The sequence below is a fragment of the Saimiri boliviensis genome, chromosome 10, assembly GCF_048565385.1.
Source record: "Saimiri boliviensis isolate mSaiBol1 chromosome 10, mSaiBol1.pri, whole genome shotgun sequence".
Classification (NCBI taxonomy): domain Eukaryota; kingdom Metazoa; phylum Chordata; class Mammalia; order Primates; family Cebidae; genus Saimiri; species Saimiri boliviensis.
In genome coordinates, this window is record NC_133458.1 from 111,119,443 (window position 1) to 111,133,688 (window position 14,246).

A 14,246-nucleotide genomic window follows, 5' to 3' on the forward strand; every position below is an offset into this window, starting at 1 on the left:
GAATCCCTCTGACGGGTTGCTCTTGCTGCCAGCAGAAGCTCTCTGCTTTAAGGGTTCATGAGAGGTCCAGCGTGCCCAATCACAGAGCCCATCGCACTGCTGGGAGCAGCAATGTGTCATCCCACTCCCAGCTTCTGGAGACTGGGGGCATGGAACGTGGAGGAGCATCTCTAAAATTCTGTCTAGGACAGTTCCCAGTTTTTTCTCATTATAAAACAGTGATAACCTTTGCATTTAAAAAAACAAAAAACAAAAAAACCTTGTACTTGTGTCTACCACTTTTGTTAGATGGCATCCAGAAGTTGACTGTTAAAGGATGTCAATGCTTTATTGTCCCTATTATGTTTCCATTAATGAGGTATGAATTCCCAGGAGCAGTGTCCAAGTGTGACCTCACTGTCATTTTGTCACCATTATTGTCAGAGGCATTTAAACCAGAGCAACTCCATCTTAAATAGGAGCCAGGTAAAATGAGGCTGAGACCTACTGGGCTACACTCCCAAACAGTTAAGGCATTCTAAGTCACAGGATAAGATAGGAGGTCAACGCAGAAGAAGGTCATAAAGGCCTTGCTGATAAAACAGGTCACAGTGGCCACATTATCTCCTCCCTGGGTCTTCAGCCTGCTGGCCTTTCCTATAGACTTCAGACTTGCTAACCCCACAATCATGTGAGCCAATTCCTTAAAATAAATTCTCTGTCTTGTTTTTTCCCCCTCACTTTCTCTTTCTGACAGCACACACATGCCTTCTTGGTTCTGTTTCTTTGAAGAACCCCAGGGCAACACACAAAGGAAAAACAACCTGACAGAGGATTTTTCAATGACAACAATGGAAGCCATCTTCACCATTCAACTAAACTTGAATGAGATGATACTGTCAAACTTTAAAAAAAAATTATCAACTGATTGTGTAATCAGTTTTATCTTTTACGACATGAGGTGAAACATTCTATAAAGTGTTACAAAGGTGAATGTAAAATGAACTTACCATTACATCCTGAGCTAGAGTAACTTCTAAGAGACCAAAGAAGCAATACTATCTCAGCAAGATATTCTAAGATACAAGAAGGGCTAGTAAAATGAAGAGTTTATCTTACATTTTAAATATGATCTAAAATGTCTTCATTGCGATATTCAAAAAGGTACATGAGTAAAACACTGGATGTGAATAGCATGTAATGGGTCGGGAGTGGTGGCTCACGCCTGTAATCCCAGCACTTTGGGAGGCCAAGGCGGGCAGATCACCTGAGCTCAGACCACCTGAGCTCACCTGAGCACCTGAGCTCAGAATACCAGCCTAGCCAGCATGGTGAAACCCTGAAACTGCAAAAATGAGCCGAGCATGGTGGCACATGACTATAATCCCAGCTACTCGGAGGCTGAGGCAAGAGAATGGCTTGAACCTGGGAGGTGAAGGTTATAGTGAGCTTAGATCACACCACTGCACTCCAGCCTGGGCGACAGAGCCAGACTCAGTCTAAATAATAATAATAATAATAGTAGTATATTACATACATAACAGGGCATAACGGGGTTTAGTCTATGTGGGGTCACATAGTATTTAATACTTTGAATAATAAAACTTCCACCAGAAGATATGTGAAACAAGCAGGAGTGTCTTTAAAACATCCATATAACCATTTATTTTTCAACTGAAATGGCCACAGAGTTTAGTCAAGCAATTTTTTCCCTTTATTTTTGTTAAATAAGATTCCAGAAAGTATAGTGCAAACACTCAGTAGAAAAGTTGCAATTAAGAAATGTACATTCACATTTAACATTTCGGTCCATTCACTTTTTTTAAAATAAAAATAGGACAAATTATTCAATTACTTGTCTCAATTTAACAATCTTGAAAAAGACTGGAAGGTACTCTACAGTGTTCAGTTGACATAAAAATAGACCCGTATTGATCATACAAATCTATCATGAGAAGTTACCCAGTGAGAGTGAGTTATTGTAATTCTGAATGTAGTCATCGTGTTTCTCACTTCTACAGAAGCATCCTCGGTGAGTTGTATTGTGCGAGAAATGACACCCTTGCCCACATCACTCTCCGTTCCATAGAGGGACACAACCCCATCCAGCTAAACCCAGGACACAGGTGCTTACACTTTCCTCAGACAGCAGAGAAAATCCCAAAGTGGGCTTTGGGCTTACCTCAAATAGAAATGGAATCCACCACTATGAGATGGTCATAAGGACATGGTTGTTTGCTCGGGGGGTGTGCAGTCTGCATAAATGAGGATGGTGGAGGAAGAGGAGTGGTCACTAAAGGGAGGTGGTGAATAATAAGTGCACGAGCTACACGAAGCTCAGGCTCCACGGGCCTTGCCACGGCTCCCAGGGATGCTCTGCAGCCAGCAGGTGGATGACCTGAGGGCGGGCCCGGGTCTGTCCCTTTGCGCATGCGATGTGATTTCAAACTCAAACCAAGTTCCACACCATTAGAAGTTTTCACGGCATGCAGTTCCAGAGTGCAAATGGCTTGCATATGTGCAGTTTTTACAGGGATGAAGGCAAGACCACTCATCTCTCCCACATTGGGCATGTGCCTCCTACTGGACAGTTGTATGCAAGAGGCGGCGATGGGCTCCCTAGGGATCCCCTAATGTGGGAATGGTCCCCTGAGACTTGTGCTTCATGTGCCTGGGGCCCAGAGTTGGGTGAGGAGTTGCTGGTGGGAGATGAGAAGTAAGTCTGGCTGCCATCAGGCCAGCTTCCCACTGTGCTCGCCCAGGAGGTGGATGCCCACAGGCAGGACAGTCTGAGAAGCTGCTGCACAGTCCCACACAAGATACTTATTCAGCCCACGAGATTTGATAGATGTCTTGGGAGTTCGTCTAGGCTATGATCTCTGTTTAAACATTAATTCTCAATAAGGGCCTGAAAGCTCTTTTGAAAGCAACCTATCTAAAAGTCTGAACCGCCTGGTACCAGCAGGAACCAATGCCCAGGAGTGTCAGGGGCACACATGCTCTGCTGGCTGTCAAATCTCTCACCATCCATCATAAAGCCCTCTCTTGCCTTCTGAACACTTCTGCTGAAATCGGCCCTTTGAACATCCTCTAACCTCTGGGAAGGCACCTGGACCCACCTATACCTCACCAGTAGCATATGACAATAACATTAAATGGCTCTACAGCAGAGGAAGACAGAGTAAAATGGCAAATCCAACCCACGGCCTTCCCATAGCTCACAGAACTCCTGACCAGAAACCGGGAGCTGGGTTGACTCAGTGTAAGGGAAGAAACGGTGTGTAGTTTGGGAGTGTCTGGGGGTGCCACCGTTTCTCGCCATTTGATGTCAGAGAGGCCTAACAGAAAAAGACGGTAACAGCCCTCCTTGTATAAGGAGGTTCTGCATATTTGAAATTACACACAATGACAGTTTGGCTCCAACATCGTTTTAGAATATAGTCTGATATGACAAAATAGGAATTTTTTAAAGCCTAATATTTTATTTCCTTGCTGAAGATCAGTTGTTAAAGGAGAAGGAATTGCTTTAATTTAGCAACGTGAGGCGAGGCCTGCCAGTGCCAGTGAGGACTGGGGCACCTGCTCTGAGGGCGGGCAGTCAGAGTGAGTCTTGTCCACTGGGGGGCCAGCCTTGGCTGCATTCAGAACCCACGTACTGAGGTGGCCGCTCCACCACTTGGGCACTTGTATGTGGATGAGCTAGTTATCCATCAAAACCAACACAAATTTTGCAGATGTTGCTGCTGGCCAAGAGGCACGCAACGTAATGGAAAACAAGAGCTTGGAACTGGACCAAGCAGCAGTGGAACCTTGGTCCTGCCTCTCGGGGCTGTGTGACTTTCCTCAAGTCCCTAACCTCTCTGGGGCTCAGATTCTTCACTGTCAACATGAGGAGTATAATAATACCTCCCTCCATGGGCTGTTCGAAGGAGAGTGATGTGAAGCACACACAAGGTGCCCAGTTACTGTAAAGCCCAACTTAGATACTAGTGATGAGCGTTTCCTTTATTTGTGGTCACAGCAAAAGGCCCATGGAGACTGTTGTAACTAGGCAGGTGAGCCACACATGCCTTTCCCCTGTGGTTACCGGTGTAGTCATAGAACACTGAATCTAGTGACGTGTAGAAGGAAACTGACTGATTTCACAAAGAACAAAGGAGTTGTATCTAAAATAAGTGACTCCCGTTAGGTACAAAAGACACAGCATTAGGCCAGGTGGCTGCCACTATGGTCAATTTTCTAATTTCTTTCTTTTTTTCTTTCTTTTCTTTTATTTATTTATTTTTGCTCTGTTGCCCAGGCTGGAGTGCAATGGCATGATCTCAGCTCACTTGCAACCTCTGCCTCCCAGGTTCAAGCAATTCTTCCACCTTAACCTCCTTTTAGGTGGGACTACAGGCTCCCACCACCAGGCCTGGCTAACTTTTTTTTTTAATTATTTTTAGTAGAGACAGGGTCTCTCCATGGTGACTAGGCTGGTCTTGAACTCCTGACCTCAATGATCCATCTGCCTTGGCCTCCCAAAGTGCTGGGATTACAGGTTTGAGTCCCTACACCCAGCCTAATTTTCTCATTTCAAACAGAAAATCCATTGCGAAGCACAACCCAAGAAGGCCACCTGTCTACTGTTGCTCCTCCGCTGCACAGCTGAGAGGGACTGACCCTGACACACACGCCAAACTGGCTCCCAGGAACTGGAGGGGAGCTGGAGGTCCAAATTCCTACAGCTGGCACTGCCCTGAGGCTCTCTCTACAGGCTTCTGTGCAAACCAAGACCCCCACCCCCCCACACACAAAATAACCAACCAAACCAAAGAAAATGGAAACTAGTTAGTGCCTCAGTGCCCCTGGACTTCAGTGCTGATGTGGTAGATGATAAAGTTGACTAGATGTCTGAGGGGCTGCTGCCCCCGCCCACACCTCCTCTGATAACAAGGATTTTCTAAGGGAAATCAAGTCAGGGCACTCGGGGACCATTTCCCCAAATGCCCTGCGTGGTGGTTATCTGGCTGTATTCAAATTTAATTTTGTTCCCACATGAATCCCATGAACAAATGATTAATTTCATTTGGCTTATGCTTAGCCACACACAGATGTGCATGACACACGACAGGAACACGTGTTCACACATGTAACAGGCATACACATGGATTTGAATTCAGCACAGCCTCTAGTGGAGTATCTATTTTTTAAGGTAGTGAACAGACTGCACATGAAACAGAAGAGATTAAATTTTCAGAGAAATTTAAAGATACAAATATATGCATCATGTCACAATGGCATGTTGTTTAGGGAAGTCTAGCCCTAAAATGTGTGGCACCTGAAAGTGAATTTGGTTTTATGGAATGGACCACAGAGGCGACAGATTTCCTCACATCCTAGCACAGGATCTGCTTTCGCTAAGTGTGCGAACAAACAGAAGAATAAGGCAAGAAGTCCCTCGAATACTTTCCGGTGTGTGCCCCAGGGCTCCCCTAGGTGAGTGGAGAGTTCCTGGCTCCCCACTGTGTGTCTGTCTGGGGCTGTGCTCATGGGCACTTGGCCCTGTGCCAGAGGAATGTCTATGTGCAGGAAGCAGCCACCCTGCCTGGGGCCCTGCCCCCTGCTGCTGGCCCCCAGCCTGCCCTGTCCGCCTCCAGGGACCCCTCTGCCTTCACAGCCCTGGGAGCCCTGCATCCAGCAGACCACGCCCGTGCTCTCTCCCAAGCGCTGGGCCTGCCCTTCAGCTCCTTGCTGTCAGTTCACACAGAATCACAGACACTACCGCTTCCAGACAAATGCCCTAACATCAGGGCCTGACCACCCTCAAATCACCCAAATCCATCTGTGGAAAAACCACAACTGAGAAGAGCCTTCCTTCTGCTGAGCCCACTCAGCCTTCCTCAATGTCTACCCTGGGCTCCATCCCCGCCTGCCCACTATGCAGGGAGAGCAGTCCTCAGACCCTGCCCCTGCTCCTGATGCTCCCACCCAGGGGGGGCTCCTTGGCTCCAGGCCCTCGCCCCAGGCTCAGTCCAGCTGGGTCACTGGTCCCAGCCCACCTGGCTCTGCTGGACTTGGTGGGTGCAGTGAGGGCCAGGACCAAGAAAAGTTGAAGCAACTCCATTCCCCTCCTGCCCACTCTGCCAAGTATGGACACCTGCCTGCAGCATCTCCTGCCTGGGGCCAAAGACCATGGAATGATTTGTGTACCGATGGTTATTTGGGGTCCGTGAGCTCTGTGAATAAGAACCCTCTCTTGGTCACTGCCAAGCTCAATCTGAAGGTCTAAGCCACCCAGTTTGACCTTCTCACACCCAGGCAAGCCCAGCATGGGGCCCTTGGGTCTGAACAGGTATCCTGTCCACAGGGCTGTTCTGCCAGAATGGTACCAGCGTTGTGGAAGGTGAATGGGGACAGCCTTCAGAGTGCCACCTTTTCCTTAAAATGGCGTGCCACCGGTAAGCCTTGATATGTTATCCTTTAGACTCTGCACCAACAAACCGTGCAGCATGCCACCATCCGTCAGTGTGAGGCCAGTACTGAGGCCATCAATCAAACAGCTCTTGGATGGGGTGAGTGCCTTTGCCTCCTTTCTTCCTCATCCAAGCAAGGGTGTAGTGACAACGAGCTGCCGGGGTTTGACGCCGGCTCTGTCTGCCCACCAGACCTGGGTGCTGAGCTCTGACCAGCCCGGGCAGCCCAACCCACAGGAACTGCGGTGTCAGAGCTGGGTCTTTGGGAAGGGGTGGGGGCTTTGGGAGTGGCAGCTCCCCGCCTCCCACCGTCCCAAGCCAGAGAATGGGGCAAACTTGTATGCGTGGTTTATCTCTAAATTACCAATCTGCTTCAGACCAGACTCGTCTGTACAGTATAGAGTTATTGCTTCTATGACAGGTGTTCTAGAAGCCGTGGTGGCTTCAAAGTCTGAGAAACACGGACTGGCAACTTGGGTTGCTGGGTCTGTGGGGGCATCCACCTGCAGGATAGACACCCCGCAGGTGTGGACCACCTGTGCGGCATGGTCCCTGCAAGCGACTGGAAGCATTCCGGGGCTGTGTTCTACTCTACGGTGTCAGGCAGGAAAGGCATGCAAGGGTCGCAAGGGGAACACACGGGGTCATTTCCAAAGGGCCACAGCATGGCCAAGCGGGGGCTGAGGTGGGTGTGGGGCTTGTCTTCATTTTTGGTACGAGTAAACAGGCAGCACCTGGAACTGGTGCACTATTTACAAAGCCTCTTCAATAAATAATTTAGAGAGAATTCTACCCGAATGGCTCTAACGTTTGTACATGAATATTGTACACAATTAAAAATAAATAAGGCAATATAATACAGTTTTCTCACAAATAAAAAGGAAGTTGTTTTTCACCAAACCCCAAGGAACATTATGGCTAAACACAGTTCCTGAACTCCCAGGAAGTGGCTGGGGTTTGGAGTTGCTGATGATGGAGATGTTTGCCCCTGAAGTGGAGACGTTGCCAAGCCTACCATGGGGTCCTTTCCAGAACAGTCGTGAGCCCAGAGAAGGCAGCGTGGTCCCTGCGACGGCTTCCTCCTGCTGCCCTACACGTGGCCACACCTTGGGCAGCTTCCAGGACGCACATGTGTGACCTCCCCGGCTCCGTGGATCCCAGCACAGCACTGCGTGGCTGGCTCTCTGCTCAGTCTCATAGGCCAAACCAAGGTGTCACTGGGTGGGCTCTGCTCAGGTCTGGAGGCTCTGGGGCAAATCTGTCGGGCTCACTTGGGTTGTTGCCGAACTCGGTCCCTTCTGGTTGTGTGAGCGACACCCAGCTTCCTTGCTGACTGGGGCTGGGGTTGCCAAGTGGCTTCTGGTGTTGGCTCCTGGCCACTTGTCTCTAAGCCAGCAGTGATGGAACCGTCTCTGTCACACCGCAAATCTTTCCTGGCTCTCCTGCCTCCCTCAGGCATCTCAAGGGGCCATGTGACTGCACTGAGCCTCCCTAGATAGTTCAAGTTCCCCTCCCATCCTTAGATCCCTAACAGTAATTCCACTTGCAAAGTCACCTTTGCTGTGTGACTGAGCCCTGGCCACAGGGCTTAGAACTGGAGCATGGACAGCTTTGGGGGCCGCTCCTCTGTCTGCCCACCAGCTGGATGGCCCGAGGTGGGCAGCAGCAGTGGGGGCAACAGGATTGAGGAAAACCAGGCTGCGCCAGGGGCTCTGCACCTTTCTCAACAGCTCATGGGTCAAGGACAGCACCGTGACGAGCTGGGGGAGCCAGGGCAGCCACACTCTCCACCACCGCACTATTCCCATACGGGCTCCCTGTGGCTCCTGTCTGAACTGACCGCTTCAAATCCGGCTGGGATAGACGGATGGATGGATGAGAAAATCCTAGTGGAAAGGGGACCATAAGGACAAATCATTTGTCCTGAAGAAAGGAAAGCACAGGAGCAGGGACAAGGTAGGGCCTGGAGGAGGGGTTGACAGCAGGGCCCCAGCCAGGTTCTCAGCCCACAGCCGGCTCAGACCAACCCTGAATCCTCAGGATGAGCCCAGAAGCCCTCATAAGCCCTTGGTGGCAGCCTGGATATTCCACATGAACATAAACTCCTGTGGATGCCCCAACAGCAGCGAGAGGACCTGCAACCATCTCCTTCTGCCCTAGGAGCTCATGGGAGCTCAGCCCCCACCGGCACAAGGTGATGCCAGAACACCAGGAGCACGAGGACCACCCAAGGAAGCTGAAAGCCGCCCGGGCTTCACCCTCAACGTCTCCAGTGGGGCCATGGGGTCAGCCAGCCTGTGGGGTCATCTGGCATGGCCCGGGAGCTCCCTGTCACAGCCAGGGGAAGGTGCTAGAAAGGCATTGATCAAAATCACTCTGCAGGAAGGTTCCTGAAGACCATCCTGCCTCTTGCACCATCACAGAAGCCACAGCCCTGACCAGAGAGAAAGGAGGGTGGACAGTGCTCCCTACAACCCTGTCTAGACACCTAGTCCACACCCTCAGGACAGGCAGACAGGGGACCCTGCATGCAGCCTCTAACCACCTCCCCTGCCCAAAGCCATCCACCCTGCCCACCTCTGTCCAGACTCGTGTCTCAGCTGGAGCCACCGGGCATCACTGCACTGGCTGCCCTGCAAAGCCCCCAGGGTCTGGCCTCCCCCAGCTATGGCCCAGGCCCTGGTGCCCCCGCATGGCCACGCAGCTGAGGCAGGGTCAGGCTCTTCCTGTGCAGGAGGCCGCCTCTGATACACCATGACGGCAGCACCCAAGGACATCACCCACCTTCGTGGACAGGGATCCGCCTGGAACAGGTCCCACACACAGGTCCACACTCCAGGGAAGGAAGTCTGGGCTTCTCTCTGCTCCTTTTCTGAAAAGTTGGGGCCCTCAGGAAGGGGTTACAGCTGTTGAGGAGCAGTGAGGAGGGGGACCCCCAAGCCTGCTGGCTTTGAGCAGAGGCAGGGCTCAGGCCTCAGGTGCAGTCCACAGAAACCTCTCTGACCACATTTCAGAGCGGTGTGTCTTTGGACCTTCTCCTACTACAGTGCCTATCCAGAAGCTTCCCTCCTATCTCTAGTCACCTTCCTCGCTGTGACCAAGATCCAAGGTCTCCACACGTCAGACCTCTGCTCCCTATTTCTGGATAGTCCCTCCCCACTGGCCCTACTGGACGCCTGTCCCCTCATTCTCATCTTCTTCATTGTGACTATTTAGACACGCACGTGGGAGGTTGTCAGACGTCAACACTATCACGTGCAGTCAATTTCCCTGCAAACTACAACAGAGACACCTGCACTCACGACCATCAGCCAATTCTGAAACTTCATCCTGGAGGGCTGATTCTGCCGGAGAAACAGCATCTTCCATCAAGGAAACTTGCTGATGGGTGCGAGGGCCACTCAGATTCAAAATAAGTGGCGCCTCACACTATGGATAAATGTAAAGGATCCACGACGCCACAGGGAAAGGAAGAAATGACACATTTTGTCTTCTCTGAACAAACACAGTGCCGGTGCAGGATGGGGAATGTCCAGGTGTTTTAGGAGCTGGAAGCCATCGGCAGAGGGGTGGAGAATGCACAGGTGCAGCAAGCCGACGCTGGCCTTGGTTGTGGAGAGGGAGTCACAGGGCCCCCAGGGAACTCCAGAAGACCTGCCTCTGGCTCTTAGCAAAAAACCACACCTGAAAGCCAGCAGCCACCACTCTCCATGCAGTGAGAGGCAGCTTCTCAATTCTCCCCAAACTGTCCAGTCCAAGAGTGGACAGCTCTGTACTGTGCCAGCACTTGTGACCTTCCCAGAGAGGCCTGACTTCCCACTCCGGCTCTTGAAGCTGCTGCCCAGGCCTGGAGCTGCCTGTATGTCAGGTCCCACCACAGCTGGGTGGACAGGGCTGTCTCAGGCCACACTCTCAGGGAGCTCCTCGGTTGCTCTGCCAGCCACACTTCAGTGGCTCTTGCTGTAACCCTGGTGGATGCTCTGAAGATCTTGACATTGATGCCAACCTGGCCAAACCTGAACAGGCCTGCTGGAAAGTAACAGTGCTCCCTACGCCACAGAGGGGAGGAAGGAGTGGACGCCTCTCCAGTGAGACCTAGAAGTGTGCGCAGTTGGGTGTCTTCCCCTCACCAAGTCACTGCCGTGCTGCGTCTGCTGGGTAGTTGGCCCTCGGGCCACAGGCCACGCCTGGACAATGCTCCGCCTCCACCCTGGCCACTGGCTCCCTGCTCTGCTGGTCTTGCTGGTCCTGGCTGGAGCCACCGTGGCCTGTGTCACCCCCGGAGCATTCTCACCCCGTGTGCACCCCAGAGGCCCACGTGGGCTCCACTAAGCCTCCTTCCCAGCTGCTGCAGAAGGCAGGTACTGGCCCTGGGGGTGCGGAGGGAGCCCAGCCCTGAATGAAACTCCAGGCATAGGGCACACTGGGGGACGTCTGCCCTGAAGGCCAGCTCTCCCATATGGATATATTTTCCGCTCCAAGCCCAGGGACCTGATTTGGGAGCCGTTTCCATCAGTCCTGCCTTCTAGAAAGTATGTCAGCATCTCGCCTTTGCCCTTGACACTGACTTTGCCTCGGCACACAAAGTGGTAGGGGCACCTTCTCAGCAGCCGGTGGACCTCCTCAGTCACCTGTTGATGGAGAGAAGTGAGCGTTACTCCAGGGCAATGAGGGAGACTCCTCTGGAAAGAGACCAGAACATTCCTTCCTGCATCTGTCGCTGTTCACCCTGACCGGCCAACCCCGGCACTGGGATGCAGCTTTCCCAGCTCAGCCTGGCAGCCAAGGCCCCTTCTCTTGCTGAAATCGCTTGGGTCATTATGTAAAAAAGACACAGCCCTGCAAACCAGGGGACTCAGAGGAGTCTAAAAGGCCGGCTCCAGAGGAGACTCACTGCCTGTTTCCTGGACAATAGGAAGAGGCAATGTTCACTGAGCCGAGAAGGGTGGCCCAAGGAGCACCCAGACAGGCAGGCAGGTGGGCAGAGCTTGCAGGAACCTGGTACCAGGTCTGGATGTGAGCTTCCATGGTGGTTCCATGCACTCCATGCCAGAGGCTGCATGGGACCCAGCTCCAGTTGCTAGAACACAGAAGAGCAGAATTGACTCTCTGGGTTCAGGGCTCTAGATGTTTAAACGTGGGGCATACAGAGTGTAGGGGACAGAAGGTATCCCCCTCAGCTGGAAGGGACAGCAAAGAGTAGAGTCTAGGACAAAGCCAGACTTGCAACTAACTTCTGGGGGCAGCTGTGTGGTGTCAGTGGGGGTGCAAACCAGCCAGTTCACAGAACCCTGGCACAGCTGCCTCTGCAACCCTGGGTCAGGGAAGGGAGGAACCAGCACAGGGAGGGCAGCGGGCAAACTGCCCAGAGAAAACAGGGGCATTTCTTGACAGGTTAACAACCAGTATTTTAGCTCAAAGAATTTATGTTTCACAAAGTTAGGAAAAAGATAAAGAATGAGGAAATACTTTCTACTGGATACAATCAGTCCTGTGAACAGAGGACACAATCGGTGTCTCTGCGTTATGTTGGAGGAATGATCTTGGAACTTCCTCTCTTCCTCCCTGTCTCCCTGGCTGCTCCTCCCCCTCCCACAAACAGTCATCAAAACCCCGGCATCTTTCATTAAAAGAGCTCAATCCATGCCAAGCCCATCTTGTAATGTCCAGAGCTGCGGAGGGTGGCCCCCATCAGTGTGGCAGGGCTGCTAGGAAGCCCAAGCAGTGGAGGGAGGACAGAGGCCCTGTGAGTACAAGGGTGACATCCCAGGCAGCCGGGAGACACCTGGCAGGGGGTTAGTCAGAGGCCACCAGTGAACAGCCTGTGTGTGGAGCAGGGGCAGGATAGAACAGTGGCGGGCTCAGATCTGATTTTAGAAACTTAAAAATGCAATGCTGGTGCAGGGCAGGGGCCAGGCTTGGGTGGACAGAATGGGGCTCTTACGAAGTTCTCCCCTGGAGAGACTGGTTTTAGGGGAATCCTGCAGAAAAGCGCAGGATACAGTCATGGTGAAAAAATATACAGCACGAAGTTCTGGAGGTGGACGGTGGTGATGGCTGCACAGCCACGTAAATATACTTAATGCCACTCAACCGTACACCTAAAAAAAAAGATGACAAATTCCATGTATATCTTACCGTGATAAAAGGAAGTTAAAAAAAAAAAAACTTTAAAAAAGAGAAAGCAGAAGTGCAGACTATGTTCTGAAAGTAGAAGCCCCGTCTATGTTCTGAGGAGGAAAGCAGAGCCCCAGTGAATATTTTGACCTACCTGTCCCTTAAACTGCCCCCATGAATAGCTGCTGTCATGTGCCTGGGGAACATGCCTTCTCTCCATGGCCTGTGGAGACCTGCAGTTCTCAGGGAGGTGGCTGCAGGGCTGAGTGGCCCCTCATAGGCTCCATCTTACTTGTGGGGGCTTCATCCTGGTGGTCATCAGGCCCGAATCAAGTTTCAGGTTTGTTTTAAGGGAAATCCCAGAAGCCAGACCACACTCCTCCACACTGAGGAAAAGCAGAGGCTGCTGCCTTCTAAACCTTTCCATGGCTTTTAGAGGGTGTCAGCCCACCTGACCTACCCACAAGTTCCTCGGATGAGGTGGACACACGCAGCACCCTCCCTCTGAACACACATGAAAGCCCCTCCTTCTTATGGCAGCCAGGCAGGGGCCGGAGTCCTGGGACGTGCAGGGTGAATGAGAGCCGCCAAGCTGCTGGGACCAGCAGCGGGACCCAGTGACTCAGTGCTCCACTGCTGTACCTGGCCACTCAGGAGCCAGCTCCCAAGGCTAAATGACAAACCGAACAGCAAGCTCAGTATGCATGGGCCAGGATGCCCTCCAGAGCAGACAGACCGAAATATGCAGCTCTTTCTGCCCTGCTACTTCTGGGCTGCAGAGTAGGTATTCAATCCTGGCCCCCTGTGCCTCAGTTTCCTCACCTGAAGAACGGGCACCCGTGCCTTGGGGGTTTCTGGGTGAACTGACCTGGATTCTGCCCTGGACCCCCGTGCTGTCCATCCGACTGGCCACGTTGACTGTGTTTCCCCAGATGTCGTACTGGGGCCTGCGAGCACCGATCACTCCGGCCACCACTGGTCCAACGTTGATGCCTGGAAAACAGCCCCCGCACAACCTGTCATCAGTGGGAAAAGTGCAACTCATCCCACCAGGGCCACCAAATGCACCTGATGCTGCTCCTGGTGGAGAAAAGGCTGATCCTTTCAGGGCCTTGTTTCCTGGGGTCACCTAGCGCCAGGCTCCTTCCTGAAGCATCACACACAGCACCACAGAGAGGCAGCCGCCCTGCTGCACAGGCTCCCCTGGGCAGGGTCCCGTCACGACACTGCCCACTGCACTGGGGAACAGCGCTGGCTGTTCGAAATGAGTCCTGATCCTGGAGAAAAGTCCCCTTTCCTGGAACAGCAGCCTCTGTGCGGAGCCTTGCCAAGGGAGCCACTTGGAAGTATGGCCTTTCAGTCTCTGTGGCTACAGGGTGTGTCCCCAAGTGCATCCTCTCTTCCAGAAAAATAGCAGCGTTGGAGCTTTTCTCAGAATGTGACCCTATGGCTATTTTAGAGCATGGGTCTCAGAACTAAGCAAGACGGTACAGAATGCTCTGAAGGGAGGGGACAGGGTACCCTCTCTTTTTGTAACTCAGTGTCCAACTGGCCTCTGGACAGCTGCAGACTAGCTTAACAGCATCACAACAACCCAGCCACACCCACACTTAACAGCATCACAACAACCCAGCCACACCCACACTCCAGTCACCCCTTGTGCAACTTTCCGCAAAGTGCTCACCCTATCTGAGC

The 14,246-nt window shown here is 52.1% G+C and overlaps 1 protein-coding gene across 1 annotated transcript in view; it reads right to left on the reverse strand.

Annotated features, from left to right (window-relative positions):
* Positions 1 to 1,670: 1,670 nt before the first annotated feature.
* ADCY1 (adenylate cyclase 1) overlaps positions 1,671 to 14,246 on the reverse strand; it is a 133,833-nt gene continuing 121,257 nt past the window's right edge. The window contains exons 19-20 of the mRNA XM_003930840.4: positions 13,420 to 13,544; positions 1,671 to 11,065 (exon numbers count right to left, since the gene is read on the reverse strand). Coding sequence (XP_003930889.3) covers positions 10,763 to 11,065; positions 13,420 to 13,544 — 428 coding nt within the window. The 3' untranslated portion in view covers positions 1,671 to 10,762. The remainder of the gene's footprint in view (positions 11,066 to 13,419; positions 13,545 to 14,246) is intronic.